The sequence below is a fragment of the Protopterus annectens genome, chromosome 5.part0, assembly GCF_019279795.1.
Source record: "Protopterus annectens isolate FY-2018-M chromosome 5.part0, PAN1.0, whole genome shotgun sequence".
Classification (NCBI taxonomy): Eukaryota; Metazoa; Chordata; order Ceratodontiformes; family Protopteridae; genus Protopterus; species Protopterus annectens.
The window spans coordinates 848,006,239-848,026,525 of record NC_056735.1 but is presented as its reverse complement, the minus strand read 5'-3'; the positions used below and the strand labels follow the sequence as shown (position 1 = coordinate 848,026,525).

Sequence of the window (20,287 nt, the reverse complement as noted above, 5' to 3'; positions counted from 1 at the left end):
AAAACAAAGCAAAATGCTTCTGCAGGGGGATGGGGTAGTAGCAGGGGGCTAATATCAAAGGCTTCTCATAAACCTGACAGCATCTGCAAAACAGGGTAATATGGGGGAGAAGTGGTGTCAAAAAGAAGCCTCACAATCCTCTAACTTCATATAAAGTGAGGAGCATAACCTTGCACTCTGTGGGTGCAAACTAGTGACAAAATGACTGACACTAAGTATCAGGGGATTGGAAAATGGAACCACAGCATTCACCAGATGAAAGCAACACAGTGAATATGATGTTTTCCATAGTGGCTGACATGGCCTTTAGAACCATCTCCCTTATGATGTGATCTTGCATGCATTAAAATAAAAGCTTGCTATAGAGCTTCCAAGAAGTGACATTCAGCAAACTCTCTTAACATGGGGCCAAACTGGACTAGTCAGGCCTAAGTGGCTAGTCTCAGGTCATGAATACCGCAACTCTATAAAATCTGTGACCAAGTGACACACGAGACCAATTTTCCAGCTTATCCTGGCTGATAAAGGGCTTGAGTCAATCATCTGAAGACGTTAGACCCTCAAACGGCACTCTCCCTTCTAGAGTGAGAGCCAAGAACACATCTCCCCTGTTACCAAGTTCTTCAGCTAAGGCATGGATTGGTTTAAGCTTGAATCTTATCTAACCATAGGTGAAAATACCAGAGATAGAACTAGCAGAACAGTGGACTAATCTCAAGTAGGGTCAGCCCTGGATTTGGATCCAGAGTGCTTGTCCTTATATCATCACTTTGACATGTTTGAGGCTGCAAGAATTACTCTTCTGCCAATCTCCGTGCAAAGAGCTAGGGAAGCATGTAATTATGTTGATAGCCAACCTGCTAACTGATGTTTGCCTGAACTTTTATAAGCAAAGCAGAAGTCTACTGAAGAATTTCTGTGTCAAGTCATGGACTTTTATCAATGTACTAAAAGAAACTATGATGCCTACAAATAGTCGAGTTCCTGTTGCTACAGACTTTGCTGCAGCTGTGCAGCCATATAATTAGTCATTTTTTGCTTGCCTGCTTCATCCTATAGCCCTTTTAATCAGTGTTCCACTTTGATCACCGTGTCTTCCCTCTTCACCATTCCTCCCGGACCTTCTCCAATGCAGCTGTGGACAATCATGAAGTCCAAGGGTTTCCAGAGAATCTGTCACCTTCTGCCAGTAAAGCAATTTTTTTACTTAGGTTCTACCTCTTTGTTCCTCCCTTCCAACATGGTATCACTGACTTCACCCGAGGGGCTGTCAAACAATAGGATCATGTGGTATACCACCTTGCCTCTGTGGTAGCTCAGTCATGTCCACCACCCTTTTCAATGTTTTGATCACACACTCTCAATGTGACATTCTCAGCCTCCACCAGAGATTACTGCAGGGTACATTCACATAACTGCCCATCCCTACCTGCCACTCCATCAGTCGCTGAGCAGCTAAATGAACCCGGATCTACTTGTCTGAAGCCTGGGGCTTTATCCCTCTACAATTACTTTATATAAGGTAGGAGATGTGGAGGGCTTATGTTAGATGCAAGAAGGCAATGTGTTTTATTCTTTTAGCACATATTTTTGAATGCATTTCAGCTGTTAAATATTTCAGCATTTAATTTCATTACATTAGTTTATTCACTGAATGTCTTATGTCAGTTCATATAGGTTTCATTACTGTTGCATGACAGTGTGTTTTTACTTCTGGTAGATGCTAATATAATGACTTGATCCTATAGTTAACTATCTTTTATTTATTTATTTTACATTTGTTGACCGGGAGAGTCCAACTGGATTACAAGTCCATTTTCAGTGGAGGCCCGGGGAGAAAAGCTCCAAGAGAACAATTTTTTACAAAACATAGTTTTAAGGACATACTTTTGACATACAATTTCCATAGAAGAGACTTTGACATACATATTAACTAACAGATAGGATACATTTGTTCTCTACAATATAATATTAAATTTTAGAAGATATTCCTAAGTTTAGGATTCCTGTGATAGACTTACTATCAGAGTAAAAGCAAAGAGACATAGAATAAGGCTCCAAGAAAGCAGATGATGCTCGCTATAGTTGAGAAAGATAACAAAATGATTTACAATATGTCTTCTCCTGGTTTTAGTTGCTTATGGAGAGCTCAACATTGCTGGGGTAGTTTTCCATAACTCCTGGAGAGATGGGATGAGCAGTAGATTAACAATCCTAAGTGGGTACAGTACTATGATTGGTTGGCTTAGCAGAGTTACTTAAATTAGGTGAAGTTTTCTAATGAGACATTAGCCAGGGGGGATACAAGAGCACAGTTGATTATTCAAAAAGTGAGTTTTAACAAGTTTCTTGAACTGTGATGGGGATTCACCATCTTGGTGAAACTGGACAATACAATTCTAGAAGAATAAATATAACACAAGAAACACTCCCCAAGCCAATGATTTTTCCCCTGATTTATAGTTTGAATGGTATCAGCTTTCTTCAAGACTAAGACCTGTCAAAACAGACATACAAATAGAACCTCACTGTCGATATACATATATAAAATGTAGCAATAGTCTTTGAAAGTCTTTGCAAAGGATCAAAAAGTATAGCATTTGCATATGTTACATTACATGAACACACACACACACACACACACATATATATATATATATATATATATATATATATATATGATTGTACACAAGTTAAAACCAGTCAGTTTTCATATAATACTTACTTTACTCCCAGAATAGTGAAATCACTGGTATAGTCATAAAAAGCACAACTTTATAGAGGATATCAGTAAACCTACACAAAAAATACATACAATTTGAGGGCACAAATCAAAGCATTTGAGATATGTGGTTCAGCAAGTCTTTTAAGCGGTACTAACCTGCAGATTCTTCAAAAAATTAAACATTTTTTAAGCTTTAGCACTTTAACTTCTGTATACCTTTTTTATCTTTTTGTTCTTTGTGACGGAAAAAATGTACAACATCCTTTGGATTTGCCACTCGGTCAACAAACTTCTGACTAAATCGGAGAGTGCTGAAAGGTTCATATCCCCCACTGTAATCAACCTAAAATTAAAGACAAACACAGCCTTTTAATCATATGTGCCTTTACCCGCAATACTAATAGGAAATATTTACTTCTGTTATCAGGAAAACCCAAATGAACAGGAAAGCAATAAAATGAGAAATGAAAACATGCACCTCAAAGACAGCACAATATAGTGCTTGCTTGATTTAGTTACTAGATCAAAGTACAAATGACACAATAGAACAGTACCAACACACAATACTTGCATAAATCAAATTTCTACACTGTTATACTAATCTAATACTGTCATCATTTGTGCCCAAAAGGGTGGAAATCACTCATAACTATATGGTATGCTTTTGATCATTTCTACTTGTAATTTTATTAAAATACAGAGTACAGCCATGACATAAGAAAGAACGGACACATCAAATGAGCTGCTATTAAAAGGTATTTCAATCAAATCATCAACCCTAGTATTATGAAGAAAACAAAAGCTAAAACTATGTACAGAAAGAAACACCAATATAAATGGGTCTATATAACATTCTTGAACTTGTATAAGTTTGAACGATGTAATATCGAACCCAAACGTCCGAAATGCAAAAATAGCGAAGCCACAGCACATCATTTTTTTCCCCAGGGAAAAAATTGGTTGGCTGATTTCGGGGATCTGCTATTTCCTCCAATGTGGTACGATCTCGGGTTGGTACACTTAAGTGGGGGGCACAGCCCCCCATGTTGGGGGGGGGTGAATCCCCCCCCCACTTTAGTTTTAGTTTAAGGTTTATGTTTTTTTTTTTTTTGTTATGGAACAGGGATTCTTTTTCCCTGGGGAAAAAAACTCTGTTCTGCGTGTTCGTTATTGTGCGGTTTCGGACTTTTGGGTTCGATATTACATTGTTAAAACTCATACAAGTTCGATGATGTGATACAGACCCATATAAACAGTAATTCTAAACATCAGTAAACAAAGTAATATAAAGTTCTAAATGCAATCATAATTGTAAAGATAATGAAAAGTGTGGCACAAGTTAGAGCAAGTCACAAATTGAATGACAAAACTCCATTTCAGAATGTGTAAACCATACTTATCAAACAGTTGTCCCAATTTTGTCAGGAAAGTGAACAATTTTTGCAGATTCACTTTGCATTCTTATCATTGTTAAAATTTTCATGAACTATTGGTATCTCAATATTTTTAAGGAAAACATTGTTGATTTCTGCTAATTTTTGTACATGAACACTTCAGTCATAGGTGACTCTATAGTCAGGCACACTGATATCCCACTCACCAGGCTGAACAAGGAGAAAACTACAGTCAGCTGCCTGTCGGGTGCCAGGATCCGCCACATAACGCATGCACTCACGTCACTCCACAACAAGTACAAATACGACTCTGTCATTGTCCGTGCTGGAGTGAATGACTTGAGAAGTACCTCCCTAGACTACATGAAAAGAGACATGGAAGAGCTTTTGGATCATGTGGCCCAGGCAGGTATGACCCTAGCCCTGAGGAGCATCCTGCCTTCACCCAGAATGACACCACAGTATAAGGACAAAATGATTGACTTCAACAATTGGCTAAAATTCTGGTGTCATTCAAAGGGGATAATTTGTCTGCATGGGAAGACATGATCGACAAACCACAATGCTTTGCCAGAGATGGTCTGCACCTGTCACCCCTGGGATTCAGGTTACTGGCTAAAGCTCTTGCCACCCCTATAGTGCCTTTTTTAGGCAAGGTTCAAAGGATAAAACCACCACCATAACAGATACAAGCATGCAAAATCTGAAGGTAATGCTACTCAATGCTAGAAGTCTAAACCTCAAAATGCACTCTCTCGAGGCACTCCTAAAAATGGAGAATATCGATATCTGTGCAGTAACTGAGACCTGGTTCAAGGCTCCAGACAGCACCCGTGCAATACCAGGCTACAACTCTTACCACACTTTTCGGCCACAAAACCAAGACCAAAACACTAAAGGTGGAGGAGTGTCCATATTCACCAAGGATATTCACACCACCAGGGTAGTTGCCCAACACAATGCATCTAAAATTCTCCAGGTGCAACTAACACTAGATAAGACTGCAATCCAAATTGTAGCTTGCTACAGATGCCCCACCATGCCCCAAGATTCTCACTACACCTTTCTAAACATACTGGAAAATATTAAGATACAACCAAACATCCTAATATTGGGTGATTTCTACTACCCTGCCATTAACTGGGAAAACTACTCGGGTACAAACTCCTTTTCCCAACGGTTCTTGGAATTCATAAATTCCAATGCCCTGGATCAAGTAATCCATTGTCCCACCAGGGGCTCCAATATCCTAGACCTGGTCATTACCAACATGGGAGATAGATGCTCCACACCAGTGGTCACCCCCTCAATGGTCAGGTCTGACCATAAGCAAATCACCCTTGACATTCACATCCCACCCCCACCCCCCAGTAAGGAAACCTCCTTAAAAACTTCTCCAAAGCCAACTTCATGCTACTGAAGTCAGAAGTGACAAACTTCACGACACCCATGCAGACGGGATCTGAAAGTTCGACTGCAGAATCCTACACTAAGGCACTGTACGAGCACATCCACTTGTGCATGAATCGTGCCATCCCAGATAGATCCAAGATGCTCTTCTCCAAAAAAAGGAAGCCAATCTGGTGGTCCCCTGCTATAAACACACTATACAACAGAAGGAAGAAACTGTTGCAGAAAAGAGGAAAATCCCAGGATACAAAAAACTCCCTCACCAGCCTCAGTAAGAAGCTCAGTTCCCTCATAAAATCCTCAAAAGCTAGTTATGAAAATAACATTGCCAAAGATTCCAAAGACAACCACAAGGCATTCTATAGTTATGTCAAGAATCTAAATGGCAATGCTCAGATCTGCTCTGAGCTACAACAGAATGGCATTAAATTTACTGATCCCAAAGATATTGCCAATATCCTGGCAGATCGATTTAGTGCCAAATTCACCCCCCTCTCAACCCCTAAAGGGCCCATCTCAATACCAAAAGACTGCCAAATTCCGGTAATCATGGCCACACAGGTAGAAACCACACTCTCCAAAGCTAAGAATACAGCATCCATGGGACCAGATGACATCCCAGGCTGTGTACTACATGAACTACAAATTGAACTGGTACCTCACCAAAGTGTCATGTTTAATCATAGCCTCACCTCAGGCTTCGTGCCCACTGAGTGGCGCACAGCTACAGTTATCCCACTCCACAAGGGGGGATCCGCCTTGGATCCCGGGAACTACTGTCCCATCAGTCTGACAAGCCTGATCTGCAAGGGCATGGAATGCATTATCATGGAGCTTATAAACAAAGACATTGGCAACCTTCAAACACTGGACCCCACCCAGTTTGGGTTTGTGAAGGGCCGATCTTGTCTCCTGAATCTGACTGACTTCTTCAAATCAGTCTCCAGAACTGTGGACGAGGGTAAGGCAGTCCACACAGCCTATCTGGACCTCGCCATGGCCTTCGGCACCATCCCCCACTCTGGAATCATAGATAAACTTACTAAGCTGGGCATAAATCCCTACGTCACTTGATGGGTTGCCAACTGGTTTACTGACAGACCCCAGACTGTAAAAGTAGCCAACTCCAAATCCAGCTCCAGACAAGTGGAGTACCTCAGGGTTCAGTCCTGGGACCACTCTTGTTTTGCATCTACTTCTTTGAAGTACAGGCCAACATTAAGGGACTCTGGCTAACAAAGTTCGCAGATGACTGCAAACTGGGAGCCATTATTGAATCCCCAAATGATGTGGATATTCTACAAAAGGGCCTTACAGAAACAGATGCCTGGTGCCAGAGCCATGGGCTCAAGCTTAATGCCAAGAAATGTATAGTTATTCCCTTTGTAAAAAAACATGTACCCATGAATTACCACATAGGTGGCAGGACACTAAACATCGAAAGTGTGATTAGAGACTTAGGGACACAGGTGGACAGTGGTCTCACTTTCGATAACCACATCGCCACAACAGTCAGGAAATCCTTCTATGTGGCACACCTCATCACTAAGGGCTTTTCATCCAGAAAAAGGAGGTCATTGTCCCACTGTACTCATCCCTCATTAGACCCATTACAGAGTGTAATGCCCCATTTGATAAGTACCTCACAAGACATCTGCAACAGCTGGAAAGGCCACAGAAATACCTCACTAAAAGAATCACAGGCCTAAAGTAGATGCCATATGCTGACCGTCTAAAAAACTCCAGCTATACTCTGTGGCATATCGTCTACTCAGAGGTGATCTCTGCTTAACATACAAGGCCATGTCAAACCCTGAGCTGTTGGACATGCTCCACTTAAAGAAATCCCAATCTCTCAGAGCCACATGCTCTAGGTATCTAAACCTTGTCATCACAATGAACAAAACATGCTGGAGGGATAGGTTCCTGACCCAGAGACTCCCCATACTCTAGAATAGACTGCCCATACATGTCAAGCAGAGCACCTCATTGGCCCTCTTCAAAAGGAACCTTGATGATTGGATGGGAGATAGGAAATTCAACCCAGGGATCATGTCAGTCACCCTGCTAGACAGGGGTCCAGGGAAGTAAATATTGTGGGAAGAAATATCCAGGGAATTGTTATGGCTACGCTTGCATAGGCCCTACGGCCCTACGCTAGATGCGTCTCCTGTGAATCTTTCTATATAGGTAAAACTAATAGAAAATTCAGGGAACGCATAAGGGAACACGTCTACCACATTCGCATAGGCACTAACACTAATGCCTTAGCCAAGCATGTTATTGATAGAGGACCCAATCATACATTTACTTTTTCAGTGATTCAAGTTTTTAAACCTAGTTTACGTGGAGGTGACATTCATACATTTACAGAAGAGAATGAGCTTAGGTGGATCATTAGATGTCAAGCAGACAGAGAGCCTGGTCTTAATGACAAAGCCTCACTCAAACCTGTTTTGCGAAAGAGAAGGCTAGTAGTGTCAGCTTGAATTATTTGATTACCTACTTTTTATTCTTGTTTTTTCATTTTTATTTATTTTAAATATATACACATATATGTATATGTGTCAATGTGGTTTGTGTGTTTGTATATATTTGTATTCATATATATTTATATATATATTTTTATGTGTTTATGAATTTATCCACAGCAATATACATTTTTTAGGATAATATATTAGGAAGATTTTTAATTAAATGGGTAGATACCTTTAAATATACATGTTTTTGAATTAAATGGTTAGATACCTTTAAATATATATGTTTTTAATTCAGTGACGTATTGATTTGTCTGGCCAATGAAATGTACTTGTATAGTATTTAAATTGTTGGATTTTTTCATTATAAATGTCTGAAGAAGCCGAAAGGTGAAAGCGCTCACAATTTACAATATACAATAAAGCCAGAACTTTGCTGCCTAGTTCGCGTATTTTTGCATCATAGTTGCATAATTTCCGTTGTCTGGATTCATTGTTTGGATTTGCTGCTTTTATATTTACGCCTGTGAGACACAGTGCTTGGTTCCTGTGGATGACCGAACTTTTATTATTGTTGACTATTCAGTTATTTGCGTCCACAGGTGTCTTTACCTTCTGGTGTGGAATCTGCTTACTACTATTTTTTCCTAGACACAATAAAATGATTTATCTGGTAAATTTCCACAAAGTAGAAATCTCAAAGTTATACAACCATACAGTTTGCGCAAATATGTTAAAGTCTTGCAAAAACATATACAATACTTTAGATCAAAAGACTACATCTTCCCGATCTGATTTTTTCCTTGTGTTCTGCATCTTGAGCACATAGAAATGTTACTTTTATAAACTGTGTTAATATTTGTAGAGTAAGAAAAATTATACAGATATATTTCAATGAAAAAATTTTTCAAAATAAATATGTGGTACAGGAAGGAGATTTCAAAGTATTTTCTTTATGGTGATTCAAATCAGGAAGATATAAACTGATAATATTTTCAATATGAATCTGTAAACATTAATTTATGTTTTACTGTTTAGCTATAAAAATTAGATAACGGAGATTTACTTATATTACTGCTGCAATACAAATAATATATATTAATAACTTAGTATTTTCTTTCTCTCTGCTGCAGGAACATCATTAAGTCTTTGAATTAACAAACATCTCACAGTTTGATGCTTAACCAGTCAATCTCATTTAAGCCAAGTGCATAAAATCTACAGTCACGAATCGCTCTTATTAAAAAATCAATATATTACACCCATTTCATTCCATTTTTCTTGTTTATACATGCTACTACCATCGTGACTGTATTCCTTTGTAGTACTAATCAAAAAATGGGAAAAAAAACAGGACTTTCACTAATGTTTCTATAATTATATATTTTAAAATGTTTTAACATAGTAGTAATACAGCTTGAGTCTATTAGAGTATAAATGTCAAGAAAAACAGACTGCTAAATGCTTATCGTAACACTGTTTTTTCAGCACCTTTATTAAATTCTTACATTGCAGCCACAGGTACACATACAATGACAGAAAAAAAATCACAAACATTATTTATATTCACAGATGTCCTACAGTCTGAAGAAGCTACCAAGTTTCCTAAGGGTATGACAAAAGGAGATGAAGTCTAGAAATGCTGTCAGTATTAAATATCAGGTAGTTCTGGATCCAGTATTCCAGTCTTTAAAAAAAAACTCAGTTGCTAAATTAGTTTGCAGATCTTCTTCATGCGTTTCTGTCAGTATTACAGTAGTTACATTACCAGTAGAGCGAGCAATCAGTGTCTGTCTCCGCAAGACAACTGCTTACTATGTCCCAATAATACATATATGCCATATGATGAAAATGTGTTCCAAACCAAGACAAAAAAAACTGGCAAAACCCATATTAAAACTGCTAAATTAAAGGTGACTGAGTAAACCTTACCCTTAATCGTACAAGAGGCTTTTCTGGTTGCAGATGATTTCCTAATCTTTCTCTTTCTGCATTTTCAAGCAATGTTTCAACCTGTAATGCAATAAAACACAGTGACACTTCTCAATAGCAAAAAAGTCAAACTTAGAAGACTGTAGGGATAGAAAGAGTCAGAGTTCTGCTTTCAATGGAAATATCTAAGCTATAAATAGCCTTTGCTTGTATTCCACCGCCTACACACCACTTAGTAGTGCAACACAACTCCTAAAACATCCTGATTACAAGACAGACGGATACTTGGATAAACACAAGTTGCACCATCACAAAAATGCCCACTGAGGGGAGTGCCATTTGCCTGTGTCCCTACAATAACACTGCTAATATGAATGTGGATCACCAAGGTGCTGGTCAGTTTCCTGTGCTTTCCTACAAAGCTCTTAAAACTTAATAACGACATGCGCTTAAGCATGCTAAAGTGTCTCTGTACCTGATTTAGGGCTTTTACGCTTTTCAGCATTCTCATGTTTTGAAACTGTTCAAACTAGGTATCATCTACAGATGAAAAGAACAGCAGAGTAACACCATTAAGTAATATGCTTGGACATTTTTCCTACAAAGGCATTCCAGTGAAGCCTGTTTTATGTGAACAATGACAGAATCACAAATGAAAGGAAGTGCATAAAAAACGTTTTCCACTGCAGAGGGCCTTCTTGAAGATCAACAGATATGGTAAGCATCTGCATGTTAATAATCTTACTTTAAACAAACTTCTGCAGAAGGTGCACTTTACAAACAGACATGTCCCCAACTGCAGCTTCACCGAACCTTCATAGACAAAAATATCCCACAAAAGACCAATTTTACTGAAAAATAAATTAAATGAAAGTACACATACAAGTAGAAACCATTTCCAAAATAACACTATATCTATCATGCAGGACACAGGACACAATACTCCCTTCACCCCATAACTCTTAACCCTAAACCTATTCAATATGCACATACTTAAATCTAACACTAACCCAGACTCTAACTAACTCCCAAAAGCTACTTATTTCTGCACATAATGTTGAAAAATCATTCAACCAAATGACCTTGCAGTCAGTCAAATATTCAGCCAAATTACTTTGGAGCAGATAGTCTACACAAAAGGCCTTTTGGTACTATTGCCTTTAACCACTCGCACTTTACTCCCAGATTACACTTAAGAATCTCATGCATTATGCAAAAAAGGAGGCTTCCTGAAAAAATGCTGTCACTGCACTGAAAAGCCTCAACCAAGTGCTTAATGAAAATGTGGACATACAGTAATGTGACAGCAGCACAGATACCAAATGGAAACATGCATGTACTATAAGCTGTTGTGCAAAGTGGCACAATGGTTTACTAATTACTTTGGGATGCAAGAATGCTATGTATTTGCCAACAACTGGGATGGACTTCTTGGTCAATGGAATAAATCCTATACACAAGGAATGAAATAACAATTGACCTATGTCTTCTTATGTTTCCAGTCTCTCTTAAAATGAAAATGATAACAGGAGATAAACATGAATGGTGTGAAGAACACACTCACCCATCTTCTGATCATTTTGTGGGGACAGGATAATTATTAAACTAAAGCAAGGTCAATTCTAAATCATCTTCTGAAAGACAGCCTAGGTAGATCCCAGGATAAACCCAATTCCTAGACTTCTGTAAAAAAAAAAAAAAAAAAAAAAATTCTGGACCTCTGACGTTAACACAGGACAAGACATAGCTATCAGCAAGAGAGTGTTCTAAGAAAATAATGTGAGGTCAGCTGTATCAGCCAGTTACAAATGAGGCTAAGATGTCCCAAAAATGCAAGTTTATGGTAGTGAGGGAGTCAGGATGAAAGCTGCAAGGTGGGTACTTCTCTTTAGGAACTACTTAACAAATTTTTGAAGAAACAAATTTAGGTCTAAGCTGTAGAAAACCAAAACAGCCAAGATATGAACTTAAGAATCAGAGACCTGTGTCTAAAAGTGGTCAAAAATCAGAATGACACTTTCATACTAACTAAATAACAAAATAAAAAGCTTCATGGTCCAACAACAGAGCCAAGTGTATATGGCTTTATGGTAAAGTCCAAAGGGAGAGCTTTTGGCAGCACCGAGCAGTTCTGAGATGGTGCCTGATAGAACAGTCTATCCCAGTAAATAAATTCAACTAAATAAAAAAATCAAGCAAAGACGGTAATCATCCAAATAAGCAATTTATGTAGTGAAGGTATTCCTCACTGCAATGGGGAAGAACTCTTCAGAAATAGTGAAACAAGAATTTTGAATAACCAGGGACTGAAGAGGTGGGAAGAGTTTGGGCAGTACTGCAGTGATTCGAAGTCTCAGAAACATTGGTAGAATTAGTGTAGGCTATGTACAAGGACCCAATGACTCAAGTACAAGCAGTGTTTGGTCTCACAGACGGGTTTCCAGTGAGAGTGGGTGCGCACCTGGTTTCAGCTCTCAGACCATTGCTGTTCATACTAGTGATGGACTACATTAGTAAACAGGTCGGAGGGGACAGATCAACAAAGTTGCTATATGCAGATAATGTGGCACAATAGGCAGACTCAGATCAAGAACTTCAGCAAAGGATAGGTGAATGGAATGCAAAACTGAAGGCACATGTGATGAAACTAAGCTTAGATAAGACAGTGGTAATGGCAGCAAATTAGGGAATTCAGAAGAAGCTGAGAAATGAGACAGAAGGGAAGATAGTGGAACTGGTTAACAGCTTCAATTATCTGGGAGGGGTGGTTGAGGAGAAGGGAAGTCTGAATGAACAGGTCAAAGCTGGAATCAAAGGGGCTGCAGCCAACTGGCATAGAGTCTTCAGTGTAATGAGTGACAGAAGAATGCCAAAGAAGCTGAAAAGTAAGGTGTACAAGGAAGTGGCGTGACCAGTACTACTGTATGGTACAGAAATCTGGCCAGTAAAGGCAGAGTAGATGAGGAAGCTAGAGGTGACGGAAATTAAGTGCCTGAGAAGGGTGGAAGGATGCACCCTGTGGGACAGACAAACAAATGAGGACATAAGAGCAGAAGCCAAAGTAGCTCCAATTGCAGAAAACATCAAGGAGAACAGGTTATGGTGGTTAAGACACGTGCAGAAAAGAAGAAGACAATTTTGTGAAAAAGATCTGGGACAGACAGGAAAAAGGTAAGAGGAAATAAGGGCATCCAACAAACAGGTGAATGGACTGTGTGAGAGAAGATCTATGACAGTCAGGCATGAGTATTGAAGAAGGCAGGAGTGTGGCATTGAATCGAGAGAGATGGTGACAGTTAACACGATACCTGAACCCCATATAGAAAATGGGAAAATGGGGGGCTGATGATGATAAAATGATGAAGAGTTGGGAACGAAACCCTAAAAGGCTATCATGGGATAATAAACTTTTGCCTTTCCATGCCAGTGTATCAGTAAACAGGAGGTGTTCATTACTTCCTGCACCTGTGGCATCTCTCAACAGCAGTATGCTACAACATCCCTTTCCGGTCAGAGCATTCTACCTTTCAGGCCAAGTGAGTCCCCATGCAGTAAGCAGAAAAAGGCTGGAGTTAGAAATAAAACACTAAGGGTAAAAGCAATCTTTCATCTTGCTTCAGATGTTCACTCTTTTTCTTCACCAACCCAACCCTGCAGCTTTTCAGCACTGTTACAAGTCACCCGATTTTTCTGGCCCTTGTGCTCATTTGATCATAGCTAATCAATGCAAAGCAACTAAACTTTTCATTGCGATTATTTTATATCTGATCTGACACACTTCAAGGCTTGAAACACATGGAATAAGTACTTCTTCTTGTCTTTATTTCTGGGTTACTGTGATAGCGCCGCACTTATTTTTGGCATTTATTATAATTTAACTAAAAATCGCATTGGATTGCACTCTATTGAGAGCAGAGAGAGAACCTAGCCATTTCTTGGCCTCTGATAGTTGTTGAACCCTGAAGTGCACTATTTTGCTACTGGCCAGTGAGCTTGTTTGACTATTTTTAGCTTTCCTCATTATTATAACTTGCCTGTGTTTGTGGAGCACTGCTCATCACACAGCTGGGTTTAAATGTGCACTGCACTGACAAAGGCACTTAGAACCTTAACCTGCTCCACAAATTTGTAGTGTACTTAACTATTAGTAATTGCCTGAACGGCCCCTGGTGTGCAGAAAAAAGTATGCTACTCTTCATGTGTAAACTTAGATTGCTTGTTTTTAGATTAGACAAACTGTTTGCTTTAGACAGACAGCATTTCAATAAATTGACTAACATCTTAGGCACTATTCTTCCTTCAGTCCACACTAGCATGCAAATGGAACCACGGATTTGCACACTCCAACCATATCTCTATTCAGCTTGGTTGAAATAGGCATCCTGAAACAATGAAGCAATAGTATCATGTTTACTGAAAACCACCTATTACCTAATACAGACTGACACAGTGTGTGAGAGATGTAGTCATACAATGTCAATGGAGACAAAGTTCTCACATACAGGCACTGCAAATAACATCACACGACACCACACTAAACTAATCACACACCACGTGGATCAAACACATAGCCCTATGCATGCTGATGCTCTTAAAATAAACCTACCTATACTGCAAAGGCCTTCTAAATGTAACATAAGAATCAAGTACCCTCAACAACTTCACAAACATATAACTCAGGTAGCACCCACCATGAAGAATGCATCCAAGAGTCAGGCTGTCTCAAGTAAAAGCCTTTAAGGCAATCCACCACAGAATCAAATATCCTAGTCATATGTGACTCTATAGTGAGACACATCGATGCATTGCTTACCAGGAAGTCCAAGGAAAGGGTCATGGTCAGTTGCCTATCAGGTACCAGGATTCACCACATCATATAAGCACTCATGTCCTTGCACCACAGGTACACATATGACAGTCATTGTGCATGTGTTTAAATGACTTTGAAATGTACCTCCCTAAAGTATATGAACAGAGACACAATGGAGCTCTTGAAATATGTGTCTGAGGATGTATGAACCTAGCCTTGAGCAGTATTCTACCATCCCCAAAAATTATGCTGCAGTAATAACAAAAAATAACTGACTTCAACAACTGGCTTAGCTTCTGGTGTCATTCAAAGGCCTGGGAAGAGACTGTAGACTGTTGGCCTGCATCTCTCCCCCACCAAAGGCTTCTGTATTCTGCTTTTGCCTGCTACAGCACCATTTTTTATGCATTTGCAGTCATGTAAAGCATTCAAGATAACTAAACAGAATCCGGACAACATTAAGGTATTGCTTCTCAATTCTAGGAATCTTAACAAAAAAACTCCACACCCTGCAAGGACTATTTGCACTGTAAACCACTGATATACACATTATCACAGAGACTGGTTCATGACCAGTGAACGCACTCCATCAGTGTAGGGCTTCAATGCCTATCATTTGTGCAGTTCCACCACGAGCATTAGACGAAGGCACTTAAGCCAGAGGTGTTTCTACATTTTTAAAACAGTTTCTCAGTTTCAGACTGATTACACAAGAGAATGACCTGGAACTCCCCCATGTTCAAGTTATTATAAACAAACTCCTTATCACATCATACTTAACTAAAGACTTCCTCTGTGACCCTTGGGACATACTTCCTACATAACCAGTATGGACTCCCTATGTATTAAGCCAAACAACTTTCTCCTAGGAGTCAACTCTCTCCGAGATTCTATTTCTCAGAATATTCTCTTTTCTCCGAGGTATGGTGATCTCAGAGTTGGTGTGTGTGTGTGTGTGTGTGTGTGTGTGTGTGTGTGTATATATATATATATATATATATATATATATATATTCCTCTTTGGCATTTATTTCCCAGAAGTCAAAGCTAATGACAACGGTTTGTGGCTGACTAACTTTGCAGATGACTGCAAACTTGGTGCTATCATAAACTCCCCAGATAACATCAGGATCCTACAAGATGGCCTGTGCCAAACAGTGTCTAAAACTAAAAGTTAAGAAATGTATCACTATACCCTTTAGCAAGCATGACTCATCTTGCAGCTATCACAATGACAACACTCCCACTAAAAACTGATCCCAGAGTTAGATTTGGGAGCCTATGTCAACAATGAATTGTGCTTTTGATCACCATGTACCCACTATTGTAAGGAAGTCCTTTTTATTGCACAGCTTATATCTAAATGTATGAAATCAAAATCCAGACACATGATTGTTCCACTGTACTCTGCAATCATTAAGCTGATCGAGTATAATGCCCCTTTCAGTATGCACCTGTCAAAACATGTCACAGCTGGAATGACTGCTCCTTCACTAAAAAAACTTAAGGGCCTAAATCATAAAAACCTACGCAGATCGACTCAAAGTCTTGTCTCTCTCTCTTTTTTATCATACTGTCTATTGACAAGTATTTCTGCCTTGTACATACAGCCTCAACGGAATTTTTTCTGTCAGACCTATTACAAACTCACAAGTCCAATGGTATTACAAACACCAGCTCAAGGGACCTCAATCTTTTTTTGCAAAATTACCAGAGCATGTTGGAGGGATATGTATGTATCACAAGGAACACCAATTCTATGAAATCTTTGGAATCATGTTTCACTCCACATAAAGAGTGCTTCTATTACTATATATAATTCAGATGAATAAATGGGTAACCACTAATTCACCTGCGGTTTAGCACCAGTGGCCCTCATGCATAGGGGAAACATAACTATACCAAAGCATACTTGTGTTATAGGTTCATAGGAAAGTATTGGACTAGATGCCCTTGCATGGCATTTTAAGCCTAGCTGATTTCCCTTCAAAGTGGAATTAAACCATGTACCTTGTGTCTGTGAGGTAAACACCTTAACCATTATGCCAGGTCCCAGCCTCTAACTTTGAATATTCATATTGCAAAATATAAGGTTTGATAATTACCAAAGGAATGCAAGGCCAGGTTTCTTAAAATACTCGCAGATCAATAGCCTAGTAAGTATCTATGTACCTATGAACCCATGAAGTTAAGAAACAGAAATGCAAAGATACTGGCATAATATGTGCACACATCTGCAACTATTCCAAGTATCTATAAGAATACAGCGATTCCTGCTGGTTCTGTGGCACACAAGAATGAAGCCCTGACTGTGACCCAAATGACCCAGCATCAATCAGTGACTCAAGCACTGGTGGAACCAGCCAAGAAGGCTGTGAGAATGTGTGCACCACTGTGTCATACACTAAGGGGGAGGAAGGCAACTTGGTTTGCTGTGACTGCAGCACACAGCAGAAGTGGGTGTTTTACAAGTGCACAGTAATTACCAGGGTTTTGCGATGCTTACTCAGCAGCATGCAATGTAACAGAAGGTTTAGCATGAGCGGAAGTGTGCACCCCAGGGGCCTGACATTCCCAGAAATCACAATCACTGATGCTGCCATTCAGGACCGTGCTAGTCTATCATGGAAAGACAATCTGACAGATGCCTGAATTGTGGTCAGCAGGCAACAGAAAGACAAATTACAGGGAAAAAACTAAGACTCCAGCCCACAACAGATGGCAAAAAGACACAGGTCAATAAATCTACTTCTTCCTCCTAAGGAAGGACAGCAGTCCAACAAAAATTCAATCCACTCTCCCCACCCCCAACTGCTCTTTGATGGCATTAGCCTGCCATTAATTCCAGGATAACAGCACTGCACATAAGAGCCATTGATCTACAACACAGGGCCAGCAGGCTTGGGCTTTTCCATTCACAACTTTATCAGCAGGCAGGAATCCAGTACATAGCGTGATTTCAATGCAAACACCTCTGCCTACTTCTAATGTATCCAGAGTCCAGAGATATCAACCCAATGGAGCAGGTAGTATTCTTGAAGAATGATGTTTTCCTTTACAGTAAAAAGTCAATCGTCAAATATCTTCTCAAAGAAAAAAAATCACGTGTAAATTATTACCTAATATTCTGAGGTTTAACAGAATTAAGATGCAACTTGGGAGGAATGTGAAAGCACTTTATTCACTTAGAATGCTGAATGACAGCAGAAAGAACAGATGCAACATGACCAATATTCAGACGTAGATTGCTTCAAATGAAGTAAGGATATAGTCATCCCTCGTCTGTTCAGATACCAAATTATTCTTCTGAATGTCCCAATTTATGAGCAAAGGATCTGATCTAAGACAAGCTTCAACATGCTGGAGGACCAAGAATATTTATTTAATTTCATATGTATGTATGAATCTATATGTTTTTTTGTTTAACTGGGTAGAGGGCTGATCAAATTTGACTATTTCCAGGGTTATACACATAGTAACAAAAATAAAGAAAGACTAAAGGTGCACCTAGGTTATACAGTATAGTGACATGACATAACAAAACAGAACATAGATATAATTACAAGAAGCTTTTAAAAGAGTAAGATTAAGAGTATATAATGCATAAAACGCATTACAGATGAGGTAAATGTGGTCCAGTCAAAAGAACAGACATAGTGTATAGGGAGGGACATTTTAACAGTGCAGAAAGCAGAAATTGTAGAATACTAAGAGATGCAATGGAAGAGCTAGTATTATCCTAAACTTTCAGAAAACATCCAAAGTCCATGGACCACTGCAGAATATTCACCACTATGGAAGAATATGAAGTCACAGTTTGCTTTAGAAAATGCAGGAGGACTGGAAAACAAAAACTGAATGCCTTGTGAATAACTACAAAGTGCATATCACATATATTTTATAATTCAAAAATGTATGTTATTTATGAGACATACATCATTAATGTTAATACTGCGGTGGTGGTGCTACGGTAGCGTTGTCGCCTCACAGTTAGATGTTGCCCGTTCGATTCTCAGTTACAGCGTCTTCTGTGTGGCGACATGCGTGAACGGGTGTTCCTTCGTTGAAGGTTGTGCGTTAGGCCCGGCAAGCCAGCACGTCAAAATCTGCTGCCAATCATTAGCGGACCGGAGTTCCGCTGTGGCAACCCCTAACCGGGAAAAGCCGAAAGACACAAACAAACATCATTAATGTTAATAAACTATTCACAGGAAACTGCACATCACTTGATATACTTAACTTCTTAGTAAGAATCTCACAGCATCTTGAATACACTCCTCAAGGTTACAACAAATTTTAAAGGTTTCTATATTACTTACTCACTAGCTAAACACTACAGGATCAAGGAAGTTACAGAAGCCCTCCACAGCAACAAAAGCCTTTTTCTTCTACTTTAGTGGTCATTTGATAAATCCACTAAGACATGTCCAAAAAGGCATGTCTACAATAACTTGAATAAGTTAATTCTTAAAGAAGGACTGCCTCAGCCACACACACCATCTTGTGAAGGTATCGGAGCTTACTACTCTAACCATAAGATAAGCTCAACACAATCACCTACTGCAGATGCAATTTTAAGCATCAGCCAGGATGTCCCTCAACACCATAATCAGAGCACCAAAATGTTTCCTAGTCTCTGATGCACCACGGAGGGCTGGCACCTGGACACATGAGAGAAACATTATGGGTCTAAGCTTCAACACAGCAGAGAAAAACATTTTACCCACCCAGTTTAATGCTTCAGACTCCCTATAATGCAGGAAGGTAGAAAGGTGCTGTGTTCCCCTTGACATATGCTGCACTGCAGAGATCAAGTAGGAGTATGCAGTAGAATGCTTAGACTCTCAACTTCACATTATTGGAGGCTTGTGCAGGACGTCCACCTGTCTAGTAGATGACGGACAGGTATCAGGAATGCTTCCACTCTACAAAAGGACCTATTCTTGGAAAGGATGAGCCAAAGCTCCTCTTTCTACAGATGCTGCCTCGGACAATTCTATGGGGGGTGGGGATGGGGTGAGAGTGCTAAAGACCAATCCAAGAAGTGTTTCAAGAACCTTAGGGTATTTTCATGAGAAAGGGTCATCTGTTGGGTAGACTTATAGTATGAAGAGGTCTCACTGTCCTTCAACAAAGAAATGAGTCTTTTGATCCCTTGATTCTTCTTCCAGTAAAGAGTCAGAGAAATTGAGAGATAAAAAACAAACCCTGCACAATCATCGTTTCAAATTCAGATAGATGCAGGTGAACATGTTATACACCAAAGTTAAGGACACAAGGCACTGGCACTCAGAATCTTGCCTCCAAAATAACATGGGGAAAATAAATGCCATTAATGAAGCAGTACTTGCTGAATAAAGGTAGTAAAAAGGTACACAGTATGCCTCCTAGACCAGAAGGAGATAAGTCTCCACTTTTAAGCAGATATTTCCTTTAAAAGGTATTGAGGCAGTTGCCAGGATTTCACCAAAAATGTCAGACCCAAAATCTTAAAAGCATGTGCAGAAGCACTGCCCTAATATGCAGATAAGCACATCTGT

The 20,287-nt window shown here is 39.4% G+C and overlaps 1 protein-coding gene across 2 annotated transcripts in view; it reads right to left on the bottom strand.

Annotated features, from left to right (window-relative positions):
* Positions 1 to 20,287, bottom strand: part of MRE11 (MRE11 homolog, double strand break repair nuclease) — a 1,653,959-nt gene that overhangs the window by 1,004,724 nt on the left and 628,948 nt on the right. For both annotated transcript variants that reach the window (XM_044072642.1, XM_044072643.1), the window contains exons 10-11: positions 9,939 to 10,019; positions 2,942 to 3,068 (exon numbers count right to left, since the gene is read on the bottom strand). In XM_044072642.1, the coding sequence (XP_043928577.1) occupies positions 2,942 to 3,068; positions 9,939 to 10,019 (208 nt within the window). The remainder of the gene's footprint in view (positions 1 to 2,941; positions 3,069 to 9,938; positions 10,020 to 20,287) is intronic.